The 26883-nt window shown below is 41.3% G+C and overlaps 1 protein-coding gene across 2 annotated transcripts in view; it reads right to left on the bottom strand.

Annotated features, from left to right (window-relative positions):
* LOC101427000 (long-chain fatty acid transport protein 2-like) overlaps positions 1–26883 on the bottom strand; it is a 64181-nt gene that overhangs the window by 17704 nt on the left and 19594 nt on the right. For both annotated transcript variants that reach the window (XM_071214194.1, XM_058294183.2), the window contains exons 3-4: positions 11897–12055; positions 8659–8783 (exon numbers count right to left, since the gene is read on the bottom strand). In XM_071214194.1, the coding sequence (XP_071070295.1) occupies positions 8659–8783; positions 11897–12055 (284 nt within the window). The remainder of the gene's footprint in view (positions 1–8658; positions 8784–11896; positions 12056–26883) is intronic.

Raw genomic sequence — 26883 nt, 5'->3', positions numbered from 1 at the left:
AAGTGGTTAGTAACCTACATGTACAGTGATTTTGTCAGGTGCTTGTTGGTGGTGAAGCTCGTTAAGGAGTCCTGCCTGATGAGGTAGACACGTACTGGTTGCTGGTAAAAACTGGGCCCCCCTGAGCTTAACTGCAATAAAAACAAACTTCTTTTGGGGACATGTTGGTGTGGGTGTGATATATTTATTAAATAATACACGGTATAGTGTGGACTTAGTAAGGGGTCCGTGGAACAATAAAGGTTAAGAAATCCTGGTGCAAAGAAAGATGTGTGACCCCAGGCCAGTGCTGCATTTTTTAAATGATTTATTTCTCTCTCCTCTCCCAGTTATTTGGGCTCACTGTCTGCTCCTGTGTACATTCGCTGTGTGTCTTCGTGTCTGCTTCTCTTCTCTTTAGGTGGCACTGGGAACTGATCCTGAACCCTTGTGGAGAGGGAGAGATGCACTCATTCTCTTGTGCAACCTGAGCTCCGTGGTCTGCGGCGTCTTATTGTCTCTCCTCTGTGTCTCTTTTCGTTGTGTCATCTTGCCGTGCCAGTTCTCCGTGTGGGGCGGCACTCCACGTGGGCCAGCTCTCTGCTCGGGCCGGCTTGCCTTCACCGGAGGCCTGGGAATTGAGCCCTGACCTCCTATTTGGTAGACAGGAGCCCAATCGCTTGAGCCACATCTGCTTCCCAGGCTGGTGCTTCTTATCAGACAACCGGGGTAGGGCAGGGGGAAGGGAACAGAAATAAATAAATAAATAAATCTTTAAAAAAAATCAAGTAGTATGGAAATGCTTTAAATAAAGAATGCTGTTCATTTCACTTATCTGTTCCCATCTCTTGCTCCCAGTGTAGCACTCAGAAGCTGACAATTCTAATTCTTTAAGCTGTTTCTTCTTACTCCTAATTTAAATGTTTATATTATTCCTAATTCCTAATTTGTTTTATTTTATTTGTTTTTTAGGAGGTACTGGGGATTGAACCCAGGACCTCATACATGGTAAGCAGGCACTCCACCACTGAGCTACATCCACTCCCCCCAATTCCTAATTTAAATGCTTATACTGCCATCTCCTGATTCATCAATTTTAGACATTCATTGATTTCCTATCATGATACAGGAGAATGAAGCTCCCTCCCTTTTTCTTCTTCACATTTCCAATATTACAATTTTTTATTAAATCAGTATTTAGTGCTCACATTGTTTTGCCCATAATACACCACTGATAAGCCAGGTAATATACCCTAAGTTCTTGAACAAATTTTTGTTTTTCCTGGAATTAACTGTCTCCCCACCCATTTGCTTGGTGCTTTTGGTTTCTAATTTTAAGTGTTTTCAAACCTTCCAACAACCTCTCGATAAAAATTTTCTTCATGGTGAAGTCTATCAGCTAGTTTTTTTTTCATTATTTTGAAGTTTAACCTTCTGCTCTAACATGGACTGGTTGCTCTCTGGCCTCCCTTTCCTGTAGACTGTGTCTTCCTCTCTTCTTTTGCTCTCCTGTTGGGGTGGAGCACTTTCTCCAGTAACTTCCTGAAGGAAGGTATAAACTAAGTTTTTTTGAGTGTCTCAATGTCTGAAAATATTCTTATTGTACACTTGATTGATAATTTGACTGAATATAGGATTCTAGATGGGCAACAACTTTTATATAGCATTTTAAAAAAAATTTATATTTTGTTTTTACATAGTTTGAAGTCATGCTCCTTTGCTTTTCAGCTTCCAGAGTCTCTGTTGGCAAGTCAAATGCTACTCTTTCAGAATCTTCTCTTTATTTTTGGTTTTCTGGAATTTCATCATGGTATTTTTTTTCCTTTCTATTTTTTCTTTTCATTCACTGTATCAGGCAATCAATGGGTCCTTTCAATCTGCAGAGTCATGTCCTTCAGTCTTGGGAAGCTTTGTTTATGTTTTGTATTATTGTATTACCTTATATCATGTACTCATATGATTTCTTGCCTAATTTCTTCCTATCCATTTTCTCTGTTCTTTTTTTCATTTCCTATTAATTAGATGCTGGGCCTCTTGGTTGTTGTTCTACTTTTCTTGTCTTTCCTCATGTCCATCACTTTATCTTTTTGTTCAACTTTCTGTAAGATTTCTCAACTTTAACAGTCTTCCTAATAATTAAAAAATTTTAAATGGTGCTTTTCATATTTCAGCAGCTGTTATTCTCTGATTTCTTTGGTATCACATTATCTTTGTTTGGTGGAAACAATATCTCTTGCAATCTCTTTGAGGGTATTAACTATAGGCCTTTGTTCAGTTTCCTCCTGTTCCCTGAATTGATACTATTTCTTCTTCTTTTCTTTCCATGATCTTTCTAGTTAGAGGCTTCCCTCAGGTGTTGGTGATCCTTGATGGCTGTATATATTTACGAGCAAGGTAACAAAGGGATGTTTTGGCAGCTCTGTGTGCTGAGGAGGGGAGACTGCCTGGTGGGCTGCACAGCCAGGTTGGCGATGGGCCAGTGAGCCCATCTATTTCTGTAGGTCTTTTCTGGGAAAGTTTAGCTCTAGTAGTGACCCTCCTCTGGTCTCCTGTCTACAAGTATAAACCTGGCTCCTGGGGTTCGGGATGTGTGTAGGGAAAGGGAGCTGGGGTCTCTGGTCAGTGTGTAGACATATATTCAATCTGCTCTCGGCGCCTGGCCCCTGCGCTCCTCTGCTTTTAGGGTCTTTGTGTTAGAAGCTTGTCTTGATCTTCTCCAGAGAATAAACCTCCTGGAACCTCAGGGATGTAGGAGGGTGGTGGCAGGTCTAGCTCTTCCTTCACAGACATTCAAACAATCTTGTTTTCAAGCCTGATACCTCACCCTCACCTTGAGTGGTACTGGGTACCTCCACTACTCAGCCTTCAGGAAGTCAATCGGCTTCCTTCTTTCTGAACCTGCCTCTTAAGTTTTACTTTCCTCAGTCCTACTAAGAAAGCCGCCTTCATCTTTCAGTTTTCTAGCTGTAGATACGACATAGTCCATGGTTATGATGTCTCCTAGTTTCTTAGATGGTGTTTCTTAGGCGCTTGTATGTCCTTTTATCTTCCTTGGTTTTGGGTGGCGTCCAAGAAGTGAAAGGGACAGAAAGTCTTCACCATCTTAGAAACCAGAGTTCCAGAGTCCACGTTCTAAAAAATTAATGTGCTATACTTCTGCCAGACTCTGTGAGGAGGAAAGAAAGCACCCCACTGGCAGAAATGAAAGGATGAGGCTCAATCTGCCTGCTTTAAAGAAGAGGACTTTTTCCTTGCCCCTGGTGTAGCCAAAGGGCCCTTTAGAAAAGCCATCTGCCTTGTCATTGTTCCACGTAGAGTTCATTATTGATGTTTTGAGACATTTACATTTAAGTCACAGCCTAGTTATGCTCTTGCCACTTGGCCCCAGCCCAGCCAACTAGTTTTGCCTCCTGTAATGGTTTTCCCAGTTCCCAGCATGACGGGTCCTTCATTCCACTGCTCTGCACAAGTGCTTCCTGCTAACCAGAGTCCTTCTTTGGAAAACTTCTCTGCACCCTTCAGTACTCATCTTCTCTGGCAGACCTTCCCTGATTTCTGCTCTCCTTCCCTCTTTCCTCTGGCCTGCCCTGGCCCTGGACCCCATTGTTTGAACTGGTCTCTCCCTACTCTGTGTGGCTACAAACCCCTCCATTCTCTTTTCCTGTGGAATGTAGGTCAAGCAGACACAGAAATTTTAACTCAGCAGGGACCGCAGAGGTCATCTAACTTGTGAAGGATGGTAGACAACTCTAGGGAAGTGAGTTCTGTTGATTTGGTCTTTCAGCATTCTGATCTACCTTATTTTCCAGTCCAAATATCATGACTTGTGTGTGTGGCCCCTGGGACTCTTTTTCTTTGTCCTTTTCTTTCCACCTCCTTCTTCCTTCCCCCTCCTGCCATCCTGTTTGCTTTCTCAGAAAGGAGCATAAAGCCTCATGCTGGCCCTTTTTTGAAGTAGATAAACACTCAGCTTTAGCAATGTTCTGTGTTTCAATTAAGTAATTTGTTCTTAGATGACATTGTTTTCCTAGGCAACTACACAAACAAAATGGACCTGACAACTACACACCATTCGAAATGTACCAGACTTGATGACCAAGGAGTTGGGCTAAGGTCAAACATATAAATACAAGACAGGTAAAATGGATAAAGGACTTCACTAGCTGCATGATTTTTCTGTGAACCTTCAACTACTCTAAAAAAAATAAAGTTAAAATTACAAAATGGATAATGACTATTTAGTTATAATTTGAAGTTGATAGCTTCATCCAACCCATTTTCAACCTTAGCTCAGAGTGATTATCTGACTAATTTGAATTTCTTCTCTTATTTTTTCCCTTGTGTGCACTGGGCAGAATTTTCATTAATTCATTCAACAAATATTTATTGAACACCTACTATGATCTATATACTGTCACACACTGAAAATAATAATAATGGCTACAATTTGTTGAGTATTTATTAAGTTTCTGATACTTAGCTAAGTACTTTGTGTACATCATCTCATTTGGTCCTCCCCAACCCCCTTGTGAGGTAGGTACTATCGTGTTTCCCCTTTTGGTTGCTGGAAAACAGATTTAGAGAGGTTAACATCTTGCTCAAGTGGCCGAGTCAGGATTGAGGTCTGCTGCCTCCTGAGTTCATGCTTCCACTATATCAAGTCCACTGAGCTGACAAAACCAGTGATCTAAGGGTGGCTGGGAGCTCCTCCCCCATAGGCCTCTGCTCTACTAATGGAACTACTGAATATGGTTCAGAAAAAGGAAGCAAAATAGTAGTGGCCTCTACTTGCCTGATATTGGCCCAGATTCTCCTGAGAGCTGCCCTGTCTGTGGATGGGTCTTATTAAGTTAGTTGTTCAACTAAGACAGGAGTAGCCTCTCTGATATCCGTACCTGGGGCTGGTGGTGGTGGTAGCCATCCAGGGACAGCCTATTCCTGCAAGCAGCTCTTAGAGTGAGAAAGTCCCTGGTTACATTAAGCAGAGCCTTCCACCATCAGTTCTAATATTTATCCATTTCTGAGAGGTCCTTTGGATATAATTATTCTTTAAGCTCCCTTTAAGGCCACAGAATGTGTACTCCTATGGTGACCTATGACTTTTTAAAATCTTCAACTGAAAATTTTTTGAGGTTGCTGTAATCATTTCATAAAATTCTTTAAAGTATTTTCCCATAAACTGGAATTCAGGTATTTGGAGAAGCAAGAGCAATGAGAACTGCAAATCTACCTCTAGATTAGGGGTCATCCATGAAACATACACCAAATAATAAAATACTTTGAAGATATAAAACCCCAAACTTTTTGTTTTCCAGAATCATTCTGAGATCACATTAAGAAAAATTTGACAAGGTGGAAATGTGTGTGTGAGCCTGCAGAGAGTGATGCCCAAATGTCTCTTTTCCTCAAGTCCAAAGGGGCCCATTAGGACAAATAAACAACATGCGCCTCTCCAGATTTCAGACTGACAAAGGGGTGCCGTGAAGGCAGTGGCCCCATATGGATTACTGGGTTTTAACAGAGAGGCATGCAATCTTGAGGACCAGGATGAATATGTAGTCTAATGTGAAAAACATTCCTTAGTGACATCAGCAGAAATTGCTGTAGAAAAGGTTTCAAACCAGCTCACAGGTAATTCTGACCCTGGGCCATGATTCTGTTAATCCAGCCAAAAAAACCAGAATAATATGTGCTAAGCCTGAACTTCTAGGGGAACGTATTACCTCCTTCAACTCAACTATATGCTTTTCAGTGGCAAGAATTTAGAGGTTCATTCAACAAAATTCGTTGAGTGCCTATGATGTGCCAGATCCAGATCTAGGCGCTCTTGTGGAACTTTCATTTAATGGGGGAGATGGAAATAACCATACAAACCTGTAATATGTCAGAAGATGATACTATCATGAGCAGCAGTAATGAGATGGCAGTGAAGGGCATATCTGATGATTGGTAGGAGGGGCTTCTGTGGAGGTGACATTTGGGCTGATAATGAATGACATGAGGCAGAGAGAGAAAGAGAGAGAAAGCGAGAGAAAGCTGGGAGAGAGAATTTTATATTTCTTCCTATGTCACACAGCAGCCAGTATATAAGTTGAACATAACAGGTGCTTATACAAAAGTAATTTTTCAATTTAGTGATCCTTTAAGGTTGTTTTCTGCTGATTGAATGAATGAAATGAATTAGAATATGGTGAGTTTACTGTATTAGCTAGTCCAGTGAATCTCACCTGGGGGTGATTTTACTTGCCTGGAGACATTCTGATTGTCAGGACTGGGGTGGGGTGGAGTATACTACTGGCATCTTGTGGGTAGAAACTAAAGATGTTGCTTTTAATGCAGAGGACAAGCCTACACAGGAAAGAATCAATGGCCTCGAAATGTCAGCAGTGTCACTGTCAAGAAACCCTAATTTCATTCCAAGGCAGGTCATCAAATTTCTATTTGGCTGAGACACTGGGCAGGACGAGTTCTTGTGTTCAACCCTGAAAGGATATCTGGATATCTGCAAACAAGGTGGAGTGACCTTGGGACGTCTGTTTGTAACAAACTGACATATTCACTTGGTTGGTATGTTTCAAGTCCACATGGAAGAGTACTCATTGAACTACATTAAGCAAAAATTTAGTGCATGCCTTTGTTAAAAGAGAGAGAAAGGAGACATGATGTGGTCCCTGCCATGAATGATTCTACAGCCTAGAGAGGATGGGAGGCAGGAAGACAAATACCTGCAATGTGATCGGGGTCAACCTGTGCTTGGTGCTGGGTATGGTGTTTGCTCAGGAGACTTGAATGTCTATGTGCCACCTGGGTCCTGATTCTCAGCAGAGTTGCAACACCTACTCTCTGGTAGGAGGACCTACACAGATCAGCTAACACGGAGGTGAGGATGGTCAACCACCACACCAGGAAACTGAGAGTCTACAGCTGGAAGCCAGAGAATACCATCCATCAGCCATGTGGGACCTACGTCCCCTCTCAATTTAGAGGTGGAGAAGGCATCGCCATCCTCATGATGGAGGAATATAATATGGGTTCGGGTGGATTTAGTGGTATTCTACTATGGAATTATGTGACTCTAGCAATAGAAGAAATTTTATCATTGATGTGGAGACAGTGGCCACAGGAGTTGCTGAAGGTAGGGAGAGGGAAAAAGAGGTATGATATGGGGGCATTTTCGAGATTTGGAGTTGTCCTGAATGATACTGCAGAGACAGATATATCCTGCCATAACACACTGAATGGAATGGATCTGTAAACTATAATCCATGCTGTGTAGCAGTGCTCAAAACGTATTCATGAAATGCAATGAATGTACCACACTAATGAAAGAAGTTTTTGATGTGGAAGAGGTAGGGTGTGTGGAGGGTGGGGTTTATGGGAACCTCTGATATTTTTTAAAATAACATATGTGTGATCTATTTATCTTTTAAAAAAAAAGAAATAAAATGAGGGAGGTGGGGAAGTGGGTGTGACTCAACCAGTTGGGTGCTTGCCCACCACACGGGAGGTCCTAGTGCCTACTAAGGAAGATGAGCAGACACCGCACCTGCCATAATAAGCTAGATGCCGCACCTGCTGAAATGAGCAGATGCCACAAGTCAGCAGATGCCGTACCCCATGGTGAGCAGATGTGGCTCAGGCTGTTGAGCCCTTGCCTCCATGTGGGAGGTTCCAGGTTCAGTTCCCAGTGCCTCCTGGAGAAAATGAGCAAACATTGAGCAGAGAGATGAGAGAATCATCTGGGGGTGGGTGGGAAGGGATAAATAAAATAAATAAATCTTAAAAAGAAGAGACAGAGAGAGGCAGAGTTAATACCAAAACAAATTATTAAAAAAAAAAAAATGAGGTAGAGGAAGGGAGTGCTGACTTTGGTTGGAGTGACAGTAACATAGCCTGTGCATAAATTCAAAATTGTTTCCAAGCGTACCTAGTCTCTAGAAATCCAAATAAGTAACATAGGCCCTACAGTCTTTGAATGTTCAGAAAGGATGTAAGACTGAATGTGTATTCAAAGCTGCATCCAGATGGAATGTGGGGGAGATTTAAATTCAAGCTCTCCTGAAATGTGGAGGATATGCTAATTCAAGCTCACCTGAACTGTGGGGGGTACTTTAATTCAAAACCTATGTGGTACTCAGACAAACACTTAACTAACAAGCAAAGTCGTTTTCTTTCAAAAGGGCACCATTTAACTCCCAACCCTTATATCTTTTCTGTATAAAAGGGAACCCAAAAGTCTATTTGGAGCTCGGATTTTATTAGGACAGGAATCCACCGAGTCCGGCCTGTCGAAATAAATCAACTTCCTTCTCAGAGTTCTCATGTCCCGGCCTTCAATACCGCGTACACCCTACTTCTCTACAAACAACAGGAAAAGGTTTAAAAGATGAGGTTAGCATTTGAAATGGGCTTTGACAGTGAGTAAGCTTTTACCAGGCAGAGAGGGGAGTGGAGGATATGCTAGGTAGCAGAAAGACACTAAAGCAGAAAAAGGGGCAGGGAATAAATAGCAGTTCCCACCTAATAGACCCTCTCTGCAGAGTAGGTGTGGTGCCAAACTCTTTATCATGACAAACAATTGTAGTTTAAATGAATGAGCTGAAGCCTAGCATAATTCACAGTAACTTGAATTCCCAGCTTATCCATTTCAATAAGGTATTGAAACACGGGGAGTATTACCTGGGGTGTGTTGCATAAATACCGAAGCAGTTCGCCAATATACAGAATGACAGTGACACTGTATTTTCTGCAGTCATCCCAAAACTGGCTGGCTGAAAATTTGGTCCTCAAAACAAGAGTAGCACCTACAAACAAAGAAGGCATAGAAAGGTGTCAACAGAGAAATGCTACAAAAAATCCCCCCAATTATATTTAATTTGTCATCTTTGAAAGGTAGAGATTACAAAGTGAATTATATTTACTAACAAGTATTGATTACCTATTACACAGAGTACAAAAAATGAATAGGACATTTTTTTTTTCCGATAGAATCTTCAAATCTTGGAGAGAAGATGTATGCAAAAGTCTTTCTAATACAAGTCGCAGGCAGTAAGTAAGAGAGTTAAAGGAGGCCCTAAAGGGAGTGTGTGTGTGTGTGTGTGTGTGTCTGTCTGTATGTAGATTAATTCTGTTTGGGAAGAAGGGCTGAGAAAGACCTTCTGATGGAGTCAGGAAATTACCTTAGGTCTTGATAAATGAAAGTAGAGAGAGATGGAGGATTTCAGGCAGAGGGGAAAACTCAAACTTAAAGATAGGAGAGTCTGGGAGGGGGTACAGCCACGACTCAGTCTGCCTGGCGACTTGGGGTGGTGAAGGGTGGACAGATCATGGGAGAGGAAACTGGAGAAGAAACTAGGGGTGTAAACATGGAGATCTTGGGAATGCCAGGTGGAACAGCCATACCCAATTCTGTAGGCAGTGGAGAGCCAGGGTCTTGAGCAAGTAGGCGATAGTAATCCTTTATTCTTTTTATTCTTTTTTTTTTTTTTTTTTTTTTTGTGGTACCAGGGCCGGGGACTGAACCTGGGGCCTTGTATATGGGAAGTTGGAGCTCAACCACTGAGCCACCTCGGCTCCCTGATAGTATTCCTTTTTGATGGGTGTGACAGACAGAATAATGGTCCCCAATTTTATCCATGTCCTAATCCCAACAGTCTATGAAAATGTTACTTTACATGGCAAAAGGATTTTATAGTTGTAAATAAGGGCTTTGAGATGGGAAGATAATCCCAGATACTCTGGGTGGGCCCAGTGTAATCATAAAGGCCCTTATAAGGAGGAGGCAAGTAGGTCAAAGTGGACAGGGATAAGAGGATTGAAACAATAGGTTGGAGTGATGCCCTCTTGAAAGGAGGAAGGAATGCAGCTCTGCCAACTCCTGGATTTCAGAACGTCCGACCTCCAGAACCATAAGATAATAAATGTGCACTGTTTTTGATGTGGGCTATGGGTGGGAGACTCTTTGTCTCTTCGGAGATAACCTTAACCTACGCTGTCTGTCCTGACTGGGGGGTGTGGGATGGTGAGGGGCTGCAGCCTTGCCCCTGGTAACCATGGCAATGACTCCAGTCCCAGGAAACAGTTTATCAATGCAAACTCTATAAACTTTAAATATTCAGGGGAAATGTAAACCAAATGTGCTAAAAGCTTATCTAGAATGTATGAAGTCCATGCTAAAAGCTTATCTAGGATGTGGAAGATATACGCTAATTCAAACCTACTGAGCACTGAAACAAAGAATTCTTTAGCCCTTCCTCTGTATAAAAGGAACTCAAAATGCTTGTTCGGGGCTCGGGTTTGAAAAAGAAAGCTCCCGAGTCCGGCTGGCCATCAATAAATCACTTTTCTTTCTCAAAATCATTCCTGAGTCCTGGCCTTTCTTTATGCAAATAATTGAACCTCTCACAAATTCTACAACACTTTAAGCACTGATTTAGTGGTAGCAATTATGAATCTAATACAATGGGTAAAAATGTCATATTTAATCCAATTATAGGGATGAAATGTAAAAGTGAAATTTTTTAAATCTCACAATTTTTTTTTACGTTCTTAGATTATTTTTACTCCTAAATACACAAAGTCCAATGTTTCAGAAGAGGAGACATTTTCTTCAGCATGTCTTTATCGTGCTTAAGTGAAAGAGGAAAAACGATTGATTTGACCCTGTTCTTGAAGGGCAGAGCAATATAACCAGACCCCGGCATTCCTTGCTGATTCAGAAGTCAGTTCAGTGGCTGGACTAAGGATGTTTTACCGTTGATCAATTAGCTGACCAAGTGAAAGAAGTGGGGGCTTGGACAAATAGATCTCGTAATGTAAAATGAAATGCCGCATGGGAGAAAAAGTTAACTTAGTAATTCTTTAGCTCAGAGTTAGAGATGGCTTCCTAGAAGAGGCAGATATTGGCCTGAGCCTCGATGTATAAAAACAGCATTAAATCCTTACCGCAAGGAGAGTGAACGGCAACTCTAATTTGAATGGTAAAAACTTAAGAAGGAAAGAGAAGAGATGACAAGTCAGATATTCTTTTTTTTTTAAGATTTATTTATTTATTTCTCTCCCCTTCCTCCTCCCACCCCGGTTATCTGTTCTCTGTGTCTATTTGCTGCGTGTTCTTTGTCCGCTTCTGTTGTTGTTAGTGGCACGGGAATCTGTGTTTCTTTTTGTTGCATCATCTTGTTGTGTCAGTTCTCCTTGTGCGCAGCAGCATTCCTGGGCAGGCTGCACTTTCTTTTGCGCTGAGCGACTCTCCTTAGTGGGTGTATTCTTTGCGCGTAGGGCTCCCCTACGTGGGGACACCCCTGCGTGGCACGGTACTCCTTGTGCGCATCAGCACTGCTCATGGGCCAGCTCCACACAGGTCAAGGAGGCCTGGGGTTTGAACCATGGACCTCTCATGTGGTAGATGGATGCCCTAACCACTGGGCCAAGTCCGCCGCCCAAGTCAGATATTCTGACCAGAGTTGAAGAATTATGAGAATATGGAGAATTAAGTAGAATAGGGACAACAGAAGAAGTTTAAACCAGATGTTGATGCAGACCAACATGCAGATTTCTGAGGAAGGAAATGACACAGTAGAACTATTTAATGAATTTAAGACTCAAGCATTTTAATCTGGATAAAGATCTAAACTATTTTAAAGGAGTTTCCTCTTGGATATAATTATAGTATTGAGTAATTATAGTATTATATTATTAGACAAGCAAAGATGAGAAAATTTAAGATACTTGCATATGAGGTATAAGCCAAACAGCTTTGTTATTAATGTAGAATTAAACAGCATTCCTAGCAGACACAAAGAAAAACAGCCAGATTTTTATTGCTTTACTTTATGAGTAGATGTGACTGTGTATTGATCTCTACTTGTTTATGTAGCTTCATTAACATACATAAACTTACCTTTCAAGGTCAGCTTACCTTTAAAGATACATCCGTAAACTCCAAACATAAGTGCAGCAGCGTGGTACAATGGCAAAGTGATATAGATGACATCATTTTCCTTAATCCCACTTATATTAATGAAGAAAGGTACAGACCAGAGGCGATGATGATTGACCACGGCAGCTTTTGGGAGACCTTTGCAAGATACAAAAGCATTCGTGAATGAGCCAGGATTGGCTCATGTAGTGTAGGAGAAAGATCTGGTTTAGGAAGATTCATTATCCTGTGTTTACAGAATTGCACCGGGGAGGGCCATGACCAGAAAGACCAGGAGTCAGTAAATTTTTCTGTGAAGGACCGGAGAATAAATGCTTTAGGACTTGTGAGCCATAGGTCTCCATTGCCACTACTCAACTCTGCCATTGAGCCCCAAAGCAGCCATAGACATATGTAAATGAATGAGCATGGCTATGTTCTGATTAAACTTTATTTACTAAAACAGGTGGGAGGCTGTATTTGTCTGGATCCTGAGTTAGACAATTATTACAGTAGTAATCTGAATAGAAAGGGAAGAGAAGGGAATGGATGTCTATTGCATTAAAGCTCTTTGCCTAACACATTGCAATGTATTTTCAAATATTTCATTTAATATTCATAATGACTATTTTTTTATTTTTAATTTTCAAAATTTATTGAAGTATATCACTTATACATAAACATACATAAATAATAAGTGTATAATAGTTGTGAACTTACAAACATATATAACATCATATAGAATTCTCATAACTCACCTATCTGTAATAACTTGCATTGTTGTTAAAACTTTTTAACTAATAATTAAACAGCATTGTCAAAATATTACTACTAAACAAAGTAGTTTTCCCCCAACCCACCCTATTAGCTTTTTATCACTTATATATGAACATACATAAACAATTAGGTGGATAGTAAAAGTTGTGAACTTACAAAGCAAACATGCATAACATCATCAGGGGTCCCATACATCAACCCTCCACCAACACCTTGCATTGTCATGAGATGATTGTTACAAATTATGAAAGAATATTGTCAAAATCTTACTATTAATCATAGTCCTTATTTTACATTTGGTGTGTCTTTTCCCCAACCCACCCTATTATTATTTTTTAAATATATTCTTTATGACAGAAGTTGTAAACTTATAAAACAATCATGTGCATGTGCAGAATTCCCAAACTACACCCCTCCATCAACACACTACAATGTGGTATATCATTTGGTACAGATAAAATAATATCATCTGATTATTACCATGTCCATAGTGTACATTTGGCTCACATTTTCCATACTGCCTCAGTATCAACACAGTACATCTTTCGCATAGATGCAAGAATATTATATTACTACTACTAACTACAGTCCACAGGTCACTCCGGTTGTATTTTTTCCATGCTTCTCCACATTCCCAACACCCTGCAGTAGTGATATACATTTGCTCTAGCTAACAAAGGACACTTTTGCATCTGTACCATCAACCACAATTCTCATCCACCTCTTGGTTTACTGTGCTACCCAGTTCCTAGATTATTCTCTAGCATTTTGTCAGTTGGCATTTGTGTAACTAGACTACCATTTTCAGCCACATCCCCATTTATAAACTAGCTGTTAATCACTATTTCTTACCATCTACTATATACATGTTAGAAAGAAATCTTCTTCTGGAAGAAAATAAGGCTCATGTTGACTGTCGAGAAGAAAAGAATTTATTCTCAATCTTGCAAGAAGGGGCACACAACCAGAAAAAGTGGCTGGCACCCCGAACAAAGAAAAATGACACAATTTATACCCCTAAGCCTAGCACACAAGCCCTTCTTCTGTTTCTCCATAGATTGGATACTTCAGAAGTTACAGCCTATCCAAGAAGATCTAACTTTTCCGGGCAAAAGTTTGTGATTAACCGCTTCCCCCATCACATTCCAAGCATTTTAGTTTTTACCTGCTCTCCTTTGCCAAATAAGGAATGGAATTTAGAGCTGAATTGGTATTGACTTAGCTCTTTCTTGGGCATCTTTTTTACTGCCTGTAGGACTGGCTTAAGCTGGTTTCCTTTGTTCCTGCTTAACCTGGGAGTGGGAGACTGAGGCAGTCAGCTGCCAGGTTACATTGATTAATATTTTCTTCCTTTATGTGAAAACTAAACTAATCTTCATTTCTTTACATACATTTCCACACTTTTACAGTAAAGCTAATGAAAACTTCTACATACAATAAACATCAGTAGTCCACTCAGTCTTCTGCTTATCTCCTTTAAGAATCTACCATCTACCACTGTTCAGAAGTCAAGAGAGATTTGATTATTTGCATATAGAATGGCCAGGACTCAGGAATGATTTTGAGAAGGAAAAAATGATTTATTGATGGCCCGCTGGACTCGGGAGCTTTCTGTTTCCAACCTGAGCACAGAACCAGATTTTTGAGTTCCTGTTATACAGAGAGGAAAGGCTAAATGGTTCTTTTGTTTCAGTGCTCAATAGGCTTGAATTAGCATATATCTTCCACATCCTAGGTATGCTTTTAGCATGGACTTCATACATTCTAGATAAGCTTTTAGCACATTTGGTCTGCATTTTTATAGAGTTTGCATTGCTAAATTGTTTCTCTGGGACTGGAGTTGTTGTCATAGTTACCAAGGGCAGGGCTGCAGGTCTCACTGTGCCAAATGCACTGCACAGAAAACATACCGCTCAGGTTATCTACGAATATATGAACAGCCCCCCCACCCATAGCCTATATCACCACCAGGTCCTGAAGATATTTTCCAATAATTTCTTCTAGAAGTTTTATGGTTCGTGCTTTTATTTTCAGTTTTTTGATACATTTTGAGTTAATTTTTGGACAAGGTGTGAGATAGGGGTCCTCTTTCCTTCTTTCAGCTATGGATATCCACTTCTTTCAGCACCATTTGTTGAATGGATTGTTCTGCCCGAGCTGTGTGAGTTTGACAGGCTAGTCAAAAATCACTTGACCATACCTGTGAGGGTCTGTTTTTGAACCATAAATTTGCTTCCATTGGTCTATTGTGTCTGTCTTTAGGCCAGTACCATGCTGTTTTTACCACTATAGGTAGGTATTGTGATTTAAAGTCTGGAGATGAGGGTTCACTTTTCCTTTTTATGATGTTTCTGGCTATTCAGGATTCCTTGCCCTTCCAAATAAATTTAATGATCATGTTTTCAATTTTTTCTTTAATGCTGGTGGAACTTTTATCGGGATTGCATTAAATCTGTATATCAGTTTGAGTAGAACTGACATCTTAATGATATTTAGTCTTCCAATCCATGAGCCTGGAATGTTCTTCCAGTTATTTAGGGCTTTTTATTTTTGTTTCTACATTGGTTTGCAGTTTTCTGAATACCAGTGCTTTACATCATTGGTTAAGTTTATTCTTGACTATTTGAGTTTCATCTGTCATATTTTATTTTTACCACTCTTTTGACATTTTTTAGTTAATTTATTGATAGAATCTTCATTTCTAGACTCTCTTCCAGGCCCCTCTCTCCTGTCTTTTCTTTTCAGGCTCTAGCACACCCTTTAGTATTTCCTGAAAATCTCGTTTCTTACTTAGAAATTCTCTCAGTTTCTGTTTATCTGTGAATATTCTAATTTCACCCTCATTTTTGAAAGACGGTCTTGCTGGATATGAGATGCTTGCCTGGAAGTTTTTCTCTTGTAGCATCTTAAATATATCAGACGACTCTCTTCTTGCCACCATGGTTTCTGGTGAGAAATCAGCACTTAATCTTATTGGATATCCCTTATATGTTATGCATTGCTTTTCTCTTGCTGTTCTCAAAATTCTCTTTGTCTTTGACATTTGACATTCTGATGAGTCTGTCTTGGAGTTGGTCTATTTGGATTTTTTCTGAGGGAAGTATGTTGTCCTTCTTGGAAATGGATATCTATGAACTTCAGTAGGGTTGGGAAATTTTTTATTATTTCTTCAAATATTCCTTCTGCCCCTTTTCCCTTCTCTTCTCCTTCTGGGGCACCCATGACGCATAGGCTTGCATGCCTTTTGCTGTCATTTACTTCCCTGAGACCTTGTTCAATTTTTCCATTCTTTTCTTCATCTGTTCTTTTGTATGTTCATTTTCAGAGGCCATTTCTTCCAGCTCACCAATCCTTTCTTCTGCTTTCTCAAATCTGCTAGTATATAATTCCAATGTTTTTTAAATTTCATTGATTGCACCTTTCATCCCCAGAAGATCTGCTATTTTTCTATGTATGCTTTCAGATTCTTCTTTGTGCTCATCCAATGTCTTCTTAATATTTTTGATCTTTTTAGTCATCTCATTGAATTTATTAAGGTTTGTTTGAACATCTTTGCTTAGTTGTCTCAACTCCTTTATGTCATCTGAAGGCTTATCTTGTTCTTTTAACTGGTCCATAGCTTCCTGTTTCTTGGTGTGGATTGTAATTTTTTGTCAGTGTCTATGCATCTGGCTTCCTAGAGTATTTTTTTCTTGGTTCAGTTTTTCTCTTTAATTTAGGGCTTCCTGCCCTTTCTCCCTTGCTGGTTGTGCAGTAGGAGCCATGCATGTAGTTGGTACTATAAACTTTGGAGGCTCAAGCTGCCCTCATTGCACCAGGGAACACCTTTCTCCTTTGCCAGGGGTAGTGGAATAATCCAAGTGCAGGCCTAGACTGTAGTTGCCCAAAGAGACTGATGAAGCTTCACATCCTTTTCTCCCTTGTTTGGGGGTGGAGATGGAGCTGCAGGTGTGGGCAGCAATCTATGCAGTGTGGGTCCAACATGACCGCAGTTGCCCTGGTAGACTTCTGATTTTCAGTCTATGCCACCAAAAGTTACCTGCAGTTACCTGTATAGGCTGGTGCAGGGTTCCTCAGCCTCTTCCCTCCCAGAAGTGGTGCTGAGGCCTAGGCTAGGGCTGCAGGCTGATCTGTGTGAAGAAACTGGTTCGTGATGACCCTGAGAGTTTCAGTTAGCCCAGCTTCCCCTCAGGCTGGGGCAGAGTCCGAATGCAGGCTACTGGCCTCTTTCTGATTTGGGCTTGTTCACACCCCAGGTGTTCCCAGGGTTATCTCTTAGCCAGTCCAGTCTACCAATCAGTAGCTGAAATTGGCAGCCGACCATCTCTTCCTCCCGTTTTTGGGAAATGGAGCTTCTAATTACAGCCACAGAATAACTCCTGAGGGGTCTCATGATAGCAGAGTAGGATAATCATGGGCCTCCACGGCTTGGCCCGTAATTTCCTAGAGAGGCTGGTGCAGGTCTCTGCCACTTCCTCCCTGCTGGAGGTGGCCCACTTCCTCCCTGCTGGAGGTGGCCCTGGGGCCTAGGCTAGAGCCTCAATATGATCTGGGTGGAAAGAAGTCGGTCCCCACCAGCACTGGGATTTTCAGTCCACCCCACTTCCCCTCATGCGAGGTGTGAAGTTAAGATGGCGGCTCCTGGCCTCTCTGACTTGGACAGGCTCAAGTTTTTTCTGTTCTCAGAATTAGTGCCCAACTGTCTCTTCTTCCCCCATTTTGGGGAAGTGGAGCTTTCAATTCCGGCCACGGAGCAGCTCTCGAGGCGGCTTGAGCCTCCAGTGGAGGATGGGGACTGGCCTCCAGGGTGTGGAGTGTTCTACCTATGAGTCTTCTCTGCAGATGGGCAGTCCCCTCCTTCCACTGCTTCAAGGATGTTGCAGGATGCTCTTCTGGTCTGGAGTTCCCAAACAGGTGCTTCAGCTAGCTCCAGAGAGCTCTGGGTGTTTGCTAACTGCCATGTAGCAGGTAGCAGGCGCCAACTCCTGTCACCTTGCTGGTTCTCCCATAATGACTTTATAAGATAGGTAGACTTACATTTTCCATCTCAAAGTTGAGAAAGCTGAGATTCAGAAATTGGGACAGTCACATAGCTGTAAGCAGCTGAGCTATTTTGTTTCCCACCAGGCTCCAAAATTGTGAAGGATGAGGCTGGTAAATAGCAGTGGTGATGAAAAGAAAAGGACAGATTCCAGAGATACATATTTTTTTTCCTTAGGGATATTTTATGGGAGAGAGAATGAATGAAGATGATATAAGAGTCACAAAATGACTCTAAGGCTTGAAGCTCTAGTCCCTGGAGTTGAGAAGTTTGGATTTTTAGACCAAAAGGTGACACAGGATGACTGTAGGCTCTCCAAACTGACTTCAGGGACAGTAAATTTAAATTCAGGAATTGTATTCAAATTTATTGTAAAGAAAGCATCAGATCTATACTTATTTGAAATGACGAAATGGCATACCAAATTCATGCAGTTATTCACGGATAAGACAAGAAACCTCGAAGACTTTTGGTCTTGGGATGGGCTGTTTTAAGCCAATTCCCCCTTAAACCAAGACTCTTAGGGGCATGGGTCAGGCTCCTTTGTATTCCAATTTGGTGGGAAAAGTTTCATAAACACATTTACAAAGCCCTTTTTAAAAAGTCACTTTTTTACTAGATGGTATATACGTACAGTTCAAGCCCCTAAAAATATAGAGGGTATACAGCAAAAAAGTCTCACTTCTGCTCCCATCCATCTAATCACCTGCCTTTGGAACTACTTTATTATCTTATGCACTCCTACAGAGTTTCTCTATGCAAACACAAGCAAACATGAACATTTCCTCATATGTCCGTTTCCTTTCCTCCACTTGAAAAACAATGCACACTACTGTACTTCGTTCCTTCCCCCCTCCCCAAATGTATCCTGGGCTTTTGCCCCTCTTTGTACCTGAGATTTTCCTCATTTTTTTGTTCATTTATTCTCTTACTCAGATGCATCAAGTTCTTCATATGAATGTATTATAATATCATTTTATTTACATTATTTTGCTATTTAAAATGATGCTGTAGTGAATAACCTTATCCACATAGCAGTTCACACCTATGATGGTACACCTATAGGGTGAATTTGCTGAAATAAGGTTGCTGGGTCAAAAGGTGCAGGAATGTGTAATTTCAAAGGACACTGCTGCATTGCCAGTTATTCCCTTCATTCACTTCCCTATAAGCAATGTCAGAGTACGTTTCCTTCTAGTCTTGCCAAAGCATGCACTCAAACACTGGGATTTTTGCCAGTGTGAAAGGTGAAAAATGGCATTTCAGTGCACTTTTATTAGTTCTTTCCTTAATATGAGTGGCTTTGATCCATTTACATTTTCTTAACTATAATTTACATATTTTTAGAGAACTTGTATTGAAAGGTTATTCTTCTGTTATTTCCCATGAAAGGCTAGTTTAGTTGGGGAGGGTATGAAGTTACTGCTAACTGAGGGGTTAGAGTTTAAGACCTGAGTGGAAAATTGGCTTTGTGAGGAAAAAAGAGAAGTTCTCTGTAGATTTAAACTTTTTAATACTTACTCGTAGCTGTGGTGGATTGAATTATATATAAGTTCTTGAATTTAGGCTTGTCTCGGTCTTGGTCCCCATCTCTGTGGATGTGAACCCACTAGAGTAGGATCTCCTAAAGATCTTTTCTCTTCTTCTTTTTCACCAGGAGGCCCCAGGGATTGAACCCGGGTCCTCCCATGTGGTAGGTAGAAGTCCTATCACTTGAGCCACATCCGCTTCCTTAAAGATGTTACTTTTAGTTATGACCCACCTAAATGAGGACGAGTCAATCTAGATTACTTGAGTTCTTTATAAGCAGAAAATATTAAGACATAGTAGGAGAGAATGGATGGGGAGCAGCTAGAAGTTGGAAGGCAATGGAACCTGAAAGAGAAGAGGCAATAGCCATGTGATAGGAAAACCAAGGAATCCAAAGATTACTGGCTAGCTGGAATGCTACTGACTCGAGGAGAAAGTACGCCTTCTAGCCTCTGAAACCATGAGCCCCAAAATTCCTGTTTATCCTAATTTAAGATTGTGTATTAATGAAGGAATAAGAATACTTGGTATAGAATTTTAGGCTGTAAACGTGTTTAAAGAATTTTGGCCTTTGAGGAATGGGGAAAACATTTTGTTCCTAATTGCTTAAATTAGTTCTTTTAATTAATGTCTACAAGAATAACCTAGCAAATATTTCAGTCAGAGATTAGGAAAAACTATTAATAAACATCAATCCAATTGCCTTCCAATAAATTTAAACTGTGAATTGTGGGGTTAAATTAGTGTGGGTTTCTTCTGTTTTTCTGCCTGAAATATTAGTCAGCGTTCTCCAGAGAAAGAGAAGTGACAGGATACATATGTATATATATATGTGTATGCATGTAAATATTAAAAGACCTAATCTAGGAATTGGCTCACTTGGGACTGCCAAGTCCAGATACCATAGGGCAGATCACAAGTTGGGAACTCTGAGGAATGTTCTCATGAATTCCCCAGGAGAAGCTGGCTGGTTGAAGTAGGCTGGTTGAAGTAGGCTAGAATCATCAGCTCTTCCTTTGAGGGCTTCAACTGATTGGATGAGACTTTTCCCATTGCTGAAGATGAACTCCTTTTGATGACTGTAGATGTTATAAGCCATAGATGCAATCAACTAATGATTTAAATCCATGAAATACCCTCACAGTAACCATCAGGCCCACGCTTGCTTGATCAAAATGGGAAACTATAACCTAGCCAAGTTGGCACATGAACTTAACTATCACAATGGGTTTTATATTTGACTGCCGAACACACATTATGAAACATTTCCATACTTGTCTATTCAATAAGATGACTAATATTAGGACTAGTATTAGACTAGTTCCCATCACTATTAAGAACTCATTTTATCTCAATTATTTCCCAAATCAAAATTTATAATTTTGAATTTTACCATTCTATTTAGAAATGAGGATGAAGTCCCATGTACTCAGGTAATCACCATATGTAGTAGAAACATTTGGCTAATCATGTCATCCTGCTAATCTGGTGGCACAGTGATAAACAGCTATTGACAAAAAAAAATGATAGAGATTATGGTTGGGACACCAGTTTTAATATATCACTTTCTCCTCTCCTCAATTTATTTCAAGTAAATATTTAGAAAAGGTGACTATGAGAGGAGGCATTCAGATTAAACTCAGGTCCAGAAACTGGGAAGATGGTTGCTGAGGGACTGTGAGGTAAAAAACAGGGTACTCATTGGCTGGTGTTGAGATAAAAGGCTTAAAGGAATCTTTAGCCTTAACAATAATGCTTGGTTATTTTACAAAGAGAATGCCTTCAAGTGTTACTTGCTGAAATTAAAAATTAAATCAAAAGATATAGACTCATATATTTAATTTTCCAATATTAATAATAGTATAGTAATTAGTATTCTGCAGCTAGCTCCCTGTCCTTTTACATACTTCCCTCAGGCTACATATTTTTTTTTTAAAGATTTATTTATTTCTCTCCCTCCCCCCGCCCCCACCCCAGTTGTCTATTCTCTGTGTCTATTTGCTGCATCTTGTTTCTTTGTCTGCCTCTGTTGTTGTCAGTGGCACGGGAATCTGTGTCTCTTTTTGTTGCATCATCTTGTTGTGTCAGCTCTCCATGTGGGTGGTGCCATTCTTAGGCAGGCTGCACTTTCTTTTGCACTGGGTGGCTCTCCTTATGGGGCACACTCCTTGCACGTGGGGCTCCCCTATGCAGGGGACACTCCTGTGTGGCACGGCACTCCTTGCACGCATCAGCACTGCCCATGGGCCAGCTCCACACGGGTCCAGTGGTTAGGGTGTCTGTCTACCACATGGGAGGTCCGCGGTTCAGGCTACATGTTATTACACTTTTGTAACATTGTCCTTGACTTAGAGTTAGCTAAGCATATATATATATGTTAAATGAATGAACTAAGACACGGGTTCTTAACAAAGCATCCATGAGCTTCAATCAAAATTCAAAAAACATTATTCTTGTAGGGATGTGTTGGTGCAGGTGTGATATATTTATTAAATAATACACTGTATAGTGCGGCCTTAGGAAGGGGTCTGTGGTTTTCACCTCACTGGCGAAAGGGTTCATGTAACAAAAATGTTTAAGAGTGCCTGAACTAAGAGGTTTTATGGCAGAGTGGTCAATTGTACAGAGCTTTGGGATCAGGTGACCAATGTGTATTAATCAGACTTCTCGAGGGAAACAAAATGAACAAGAGATATCTGTCGATAGTAAGAGATTTTATCAGTCTCTCTCACATGACCATGGGGATGCACAAGTCCAGGTTCTGCAGGCTGGCTGCTGCAACCAGGGGCTCCAATGAAGGTCCAGTGAAGGTCCTTGATGAGTTTTGGAAGACACTGGCTGTCCAAAGATGGGAAATTCTCACTCAGTGCTATAATCACTTTCCCTTTTAAGGCATTCAGCTGATTGGATAAAGCGTCCCTCATTGCTGATGGCAATCTCCCTGACTGATATAATTGTAATAAGCTATCGAAGATTTACCACTGCACAAAAGTCAATGGAGACTAAAGACCATAAATGCCCTTCTATTACAATTAGCCCAGTGCTTACTTGCCCGAACAACTGGGCGCAATTACCTGGCCAAGTTGACGCATTAGCTTAATCATCACAGACCACCCCTTGTCATCTAGGCAACCATACACATTACCTTAAACCATACTTAGTCTCTAAGTAAAAACAATAACAGATATGCATTTATGCATATTTCTGCCTAGCAGTGTTCAACTCTCCTGTGTACAACCAGGAACACATTATTTCCATACAGAATAAGGTGTAAGTTCTTGGATAATATTCACTCTTAAACTTGATATCCTCAAATGTTATGACATGAAACTGATACAACTTGTTATATATAAGGGAAAAGGTTGGGGAAGAAGAAAAAGAACTTTGGTTTGTGTACATATACAATCAAAATCATAATGAAACGAGAAAGACTCATGACCATTACATTCCTCATTTCTGTAAGTGGTCACATGGTTGAAATTCATATTTATCATTACCTTCTTCCACTACCCTTTCCATGTTTTCATTACTCTCAGCAAGCACTTCAGCTGGCCATGGTTCTTTGCCTGTTGGGGTGACCCACTCTTTCATTCCTGAAGATTCTAGGCCATTGTTAGTCCTGCTTGGATTGGGTTGTCGCAATTTTCCATTGACTTTAATCATAGGGCATGGTAGTACTAGGAGATACTCTAGAGGATCTCCTGTATTCCAGGCAAACTCTTCTTTACCCCCATTATGTAGATGCAGTCCTATTTTCCCTTGATAGTCAGGATCAATCGCCTCAGCCAGTACAGTTATTCCCTTCTTTGCCTGTTGATTCAAAGGTAAGAGGAGCCCAAAGTGGCCAGGTGGCAGTCTTAACTTCTAGTTCAATGGAATCATTGCTGTATTTCCTGGTGGCAGCACTCTTCCTTTGGGGACTAAAACCTGTAGACCAGCAGAGTCTAAGGTTGCAGAGATAGGATGTAAAAATTTCCTTGTGGGTCACTAGGAAATAGGTAATAGGTAATAGTGAGTGGTCCATTCCCATTCCCACCCCTTGATTCCTGGACCCATGGATCCTGGTTATAGGAGAAACAGTACCATAGAGTGGATGCTGATTTAGAGCATACACATCCTCTTGGAGAGCACTGCCCCAGACCTGCAAGTTATTGCCACCTAGTTGGTGCTATAATTGAGTCTTCAAAAGGCCATTCCACCATTCTATATATCTAGCTGCTTCAGATTGATGGGGAACATGGTAAGACAAGTGAATTCCATGGGCATGTGCCCATTCCTGCACACTATTTGCTGTGAAATGGGTTGCTTGATCAGAAGTAATGCTGTGTGGAATGCCATGTGGTAGATAAAGTATTCAATAAGTTCATGGATAGTAGTTTTGGAGGAAGCATTGCATGCAGGAAATGCAAACCCATATGCAGAGTATGTGTCTATTCCAGTTAAAACAAATCACTGCCCCTTCCATGGTGGAAGTGGTCCAATGTAGTCAACCTGCCACCAGGTAGAAGGCTGGTCACCTCAAGGAATGGTGCCATATCAGGTGCTGAGTGTGGGTCTCTGCTGTTGGCAGATTGGGCACTCAGAAGTGGCTGTAGCCAATTCAGCCTTGGTAAGGGGATGTCCATGTGGCTGAGTCCATGCATAACCTCCATCCCTACCTTCACGGACGCTTTGTTCATTAGCCCATTGGGCAATGACAGGAGTGGCTGGCGGTAGAGGCTGAGCATTAGCCACAGAGTGGGTCACCTTATCCACATGATTATTAAAATCTTTCTCTGCTGAAGTCACCCTCTGGTGAGCATTCACATGAAACACAAATATTTTCATGTTTTTTGCTCACTCAGAAAGGTCTAGCCACATATGTCTTCCCCAGACCTCTTTGTGACCAATTTTCCAATCACGTTCCTTCCAATTCCCTGATCATCCATCCAAACCATTGGCAACAGCCCACGAATCAGTGTACAAATGCTCCTTTGGCCATTTTCATTCAAAGCAAAATGAACAACCAGGCGCACTGCTCGAACTTCTGCCCACTGGGAGGATTTGCCCTCACCACTGTCTTCAGGGATGTCCCAGAAAGGGACTGCAGTGCTGCAGCTGTCCACTTTTGGGTGGTACCTGCATATCATGCAGAACCATCTGTAAACCAGGCCCAAGTTTTCTCATCCTCAGTCAACTGATTTTAAGGTACTCCCCAAAGGCCAAAGCTATGAGTTGGGAAAGAGAAGGTAACATGGCAGGGGTGGTGACCATGGGCCTTTGGGCTACTTCCTCATGTAACTTACTTGTGCCTTCAGGACCTGCTTGAGCCCTGTGTCATATATACCACTACCCTTTATTATGGAATGCTGCTGAGCATGCCCAACTTTATGGTTTGGTGGGTCAGATAATACCCAGCTCATGACAGGCAACTTAGGTCTCATAGTAACTTGATGGCCCATGGTTAACTGTTCAGTCTCTACTAAGACCCAGCAGTAGGCCAAAGCTATTTCTCAAAATGACACTAGTTATCTGTAGAGGATGGCAGTGCTTTGCTCCAAAATCATAAGTGTTTGTATTGTGATTCCCTTATAGGGTCCTGCCAAAGGTTCTAGATGTCATCTCTATTTGCCACTGAAACTTCCAGCACCATTGGATCTGCTGGGTCATATGGCTCAAGTGGTAGTGCAGCTTGCACAGCAGCTTGGACCTGTCATGGTTTGGTGGGTCTTGTTCCAGTCCCCAATCAAATCTAGTGGCTTTACTGGTCACCCATTAAATAGGCCAGAGTAGCACAGCCAAATGAGGAATGTGTTTTATCTCCAATCCAAAGAGACCAAGTAAGTGCTGTGTTTCTTTTTTGGTGGCAGGAGGGTCCAGATGCAACAGCTTATCCTTCACTTTAGAAGGGATATCTCAACATGCCCCATTCCACTAGACACCTAGAAATTTCATTGAGGGGAAGGACCCTGTAGTTTATTTGGATTTAGGTCCCACTGTCTCTCACACACATGCCTTACTTAGAAGTCTAGAGGCTTTGTTACTTCTTACTCACTAGGTCCTATCAATATGATACCATTAATATAATGGACCAGTGTCATGTCTTGTGGGCAGGAGAGACAATTAAGATTCCTATGGACAATATTATGACATACGGCTGAAGAGATGATATACCCCTGAGGCAGGACAGTAAAGGTATACTGCTCAGCTTGCCAGCTGAAAGCAACTGTTTCTGGTGGTCCTTATGAATAGCAATTAAGGGGAAAAAAGTGTTTACCGAATCAACAGCTACATACTGACTACCAGGGGATGTGTTGATTTGCTCAAGCTATGATACCACATCTGGAACAGCATTGGAGTCACCACCTGCTTAAGTTTACAATAATCTACGGTCATTCTCCAAGATCCATCTGTTTTCTGTATAGGCCAAATCTGAGAGTTGAATGGGGATGCGGTGGGAATCACCACCTCTGCACCCTTCAAATCCTTGATTGTGGCACTAACTTCTGCAATCCCACCAGGAATCCACTTTTGTTTTTTGTTTCCTTTTCTGCTTTTACATATTTTTATTTTATTATTTTCTTTTTTAAAAAAAATGCATTGATCACACAAAATGTTACATTAAAAAATATAAGAGGTTTCCATATATCCCACTCCCCACACTCCCCATTCCTTCCACATGGACAATTTCTTTCAATAGTGTGGTACATTCATTGGATTTGATGAGTATATTTGGAGCATTGCTACACAACATGGATTATAGTTTACATTGTACTTTACGTTTTCTCCCTGTGGGTTATGGCAGGATATATAACGTCCTGCATCTGTCCCTGCAATATCATTGAGGCCTACTCTAAGTCCCAAAAATGTCACAATATCACGCCTCTTTTTCCCACTCCCTGCTTTCAGCAACTCCCATGGCCACTGTCTCCACATCAATGATATAATTTCTTCCATTGCTGGAGTCACAATATTTCTGTAATGTAATACCAATAAGTCCACTCTAATCTATATTTTATTCCTCAATCCTGAAGATATTGGAATGGCAATGACCACTCCACCTCTAAATTGAGAGGGGGCTTAGGTCCCACATGCCTGATGGACTGAATTCTCCTGCTTGCAGCTGTAGACTCCCTCAGTTTCCTGGTGTGGTGGTTGACCATCCTCACCTCTGTGTTAGTTGATCTGTGTAAGTCCACCTACCAGAAAGTAGGTGTTGCAACTCTGCTGTAGCTCAGGGCCCAGCTGGCACATAAACATCCAGAGATTCAAGTCTCCTGAGCATACACCAAACCCAGAGCCAACCACAGGTTCAGTAAAAGTGATAGAAGAGGCATGGGTACAAAGGTGGGAGGAGGTCCAGACTCCCTGGTATAGGCCAGAGGCTGGGTGGTACAAGGCTGGCAAAGTGTGGTCTCTACAGGGCAGGCCATTGCGGGCTCACCTGCTAAAGTCTCAGCAGAATTTAGGGTTCCAATGTCCACACCAATATTACCATCATCCCATATGTCTCCACCCCAATTCTCTGGGTTCCACTCTTTTCCAGTCAATGGCTTCATTTTACCTGCAGAAACCCTGCAGGGTTGAGATTTTAGTTTTCTTTGTAACTCTGCTCCTCTTACAATGAGAGTCTGAGTTTGGTTCTCAGTCTGATATTTCC

This window comes from Dasypus novemcinctus, chromosome 3, assembly GCF_030445035.2.
Source record: "Dasypus novemcinctus isolate mDasNov1 chromosome 3, mDasNov1.1.hap2, whole genome shotgun sequence".
Taxonomy (NCBI): domain Eukaryota; kingdom Metazoa; phylum Chordata; class Mammalia; order Cingulata; family Dasypodidae; genus Dasypus; species Dasypus novemcinctus.
The sequence above is the reverse complement of the archived record's forward strand: the minus strand, read 5'-3'. Positions and strand labels throughout refer to the sequence as shown.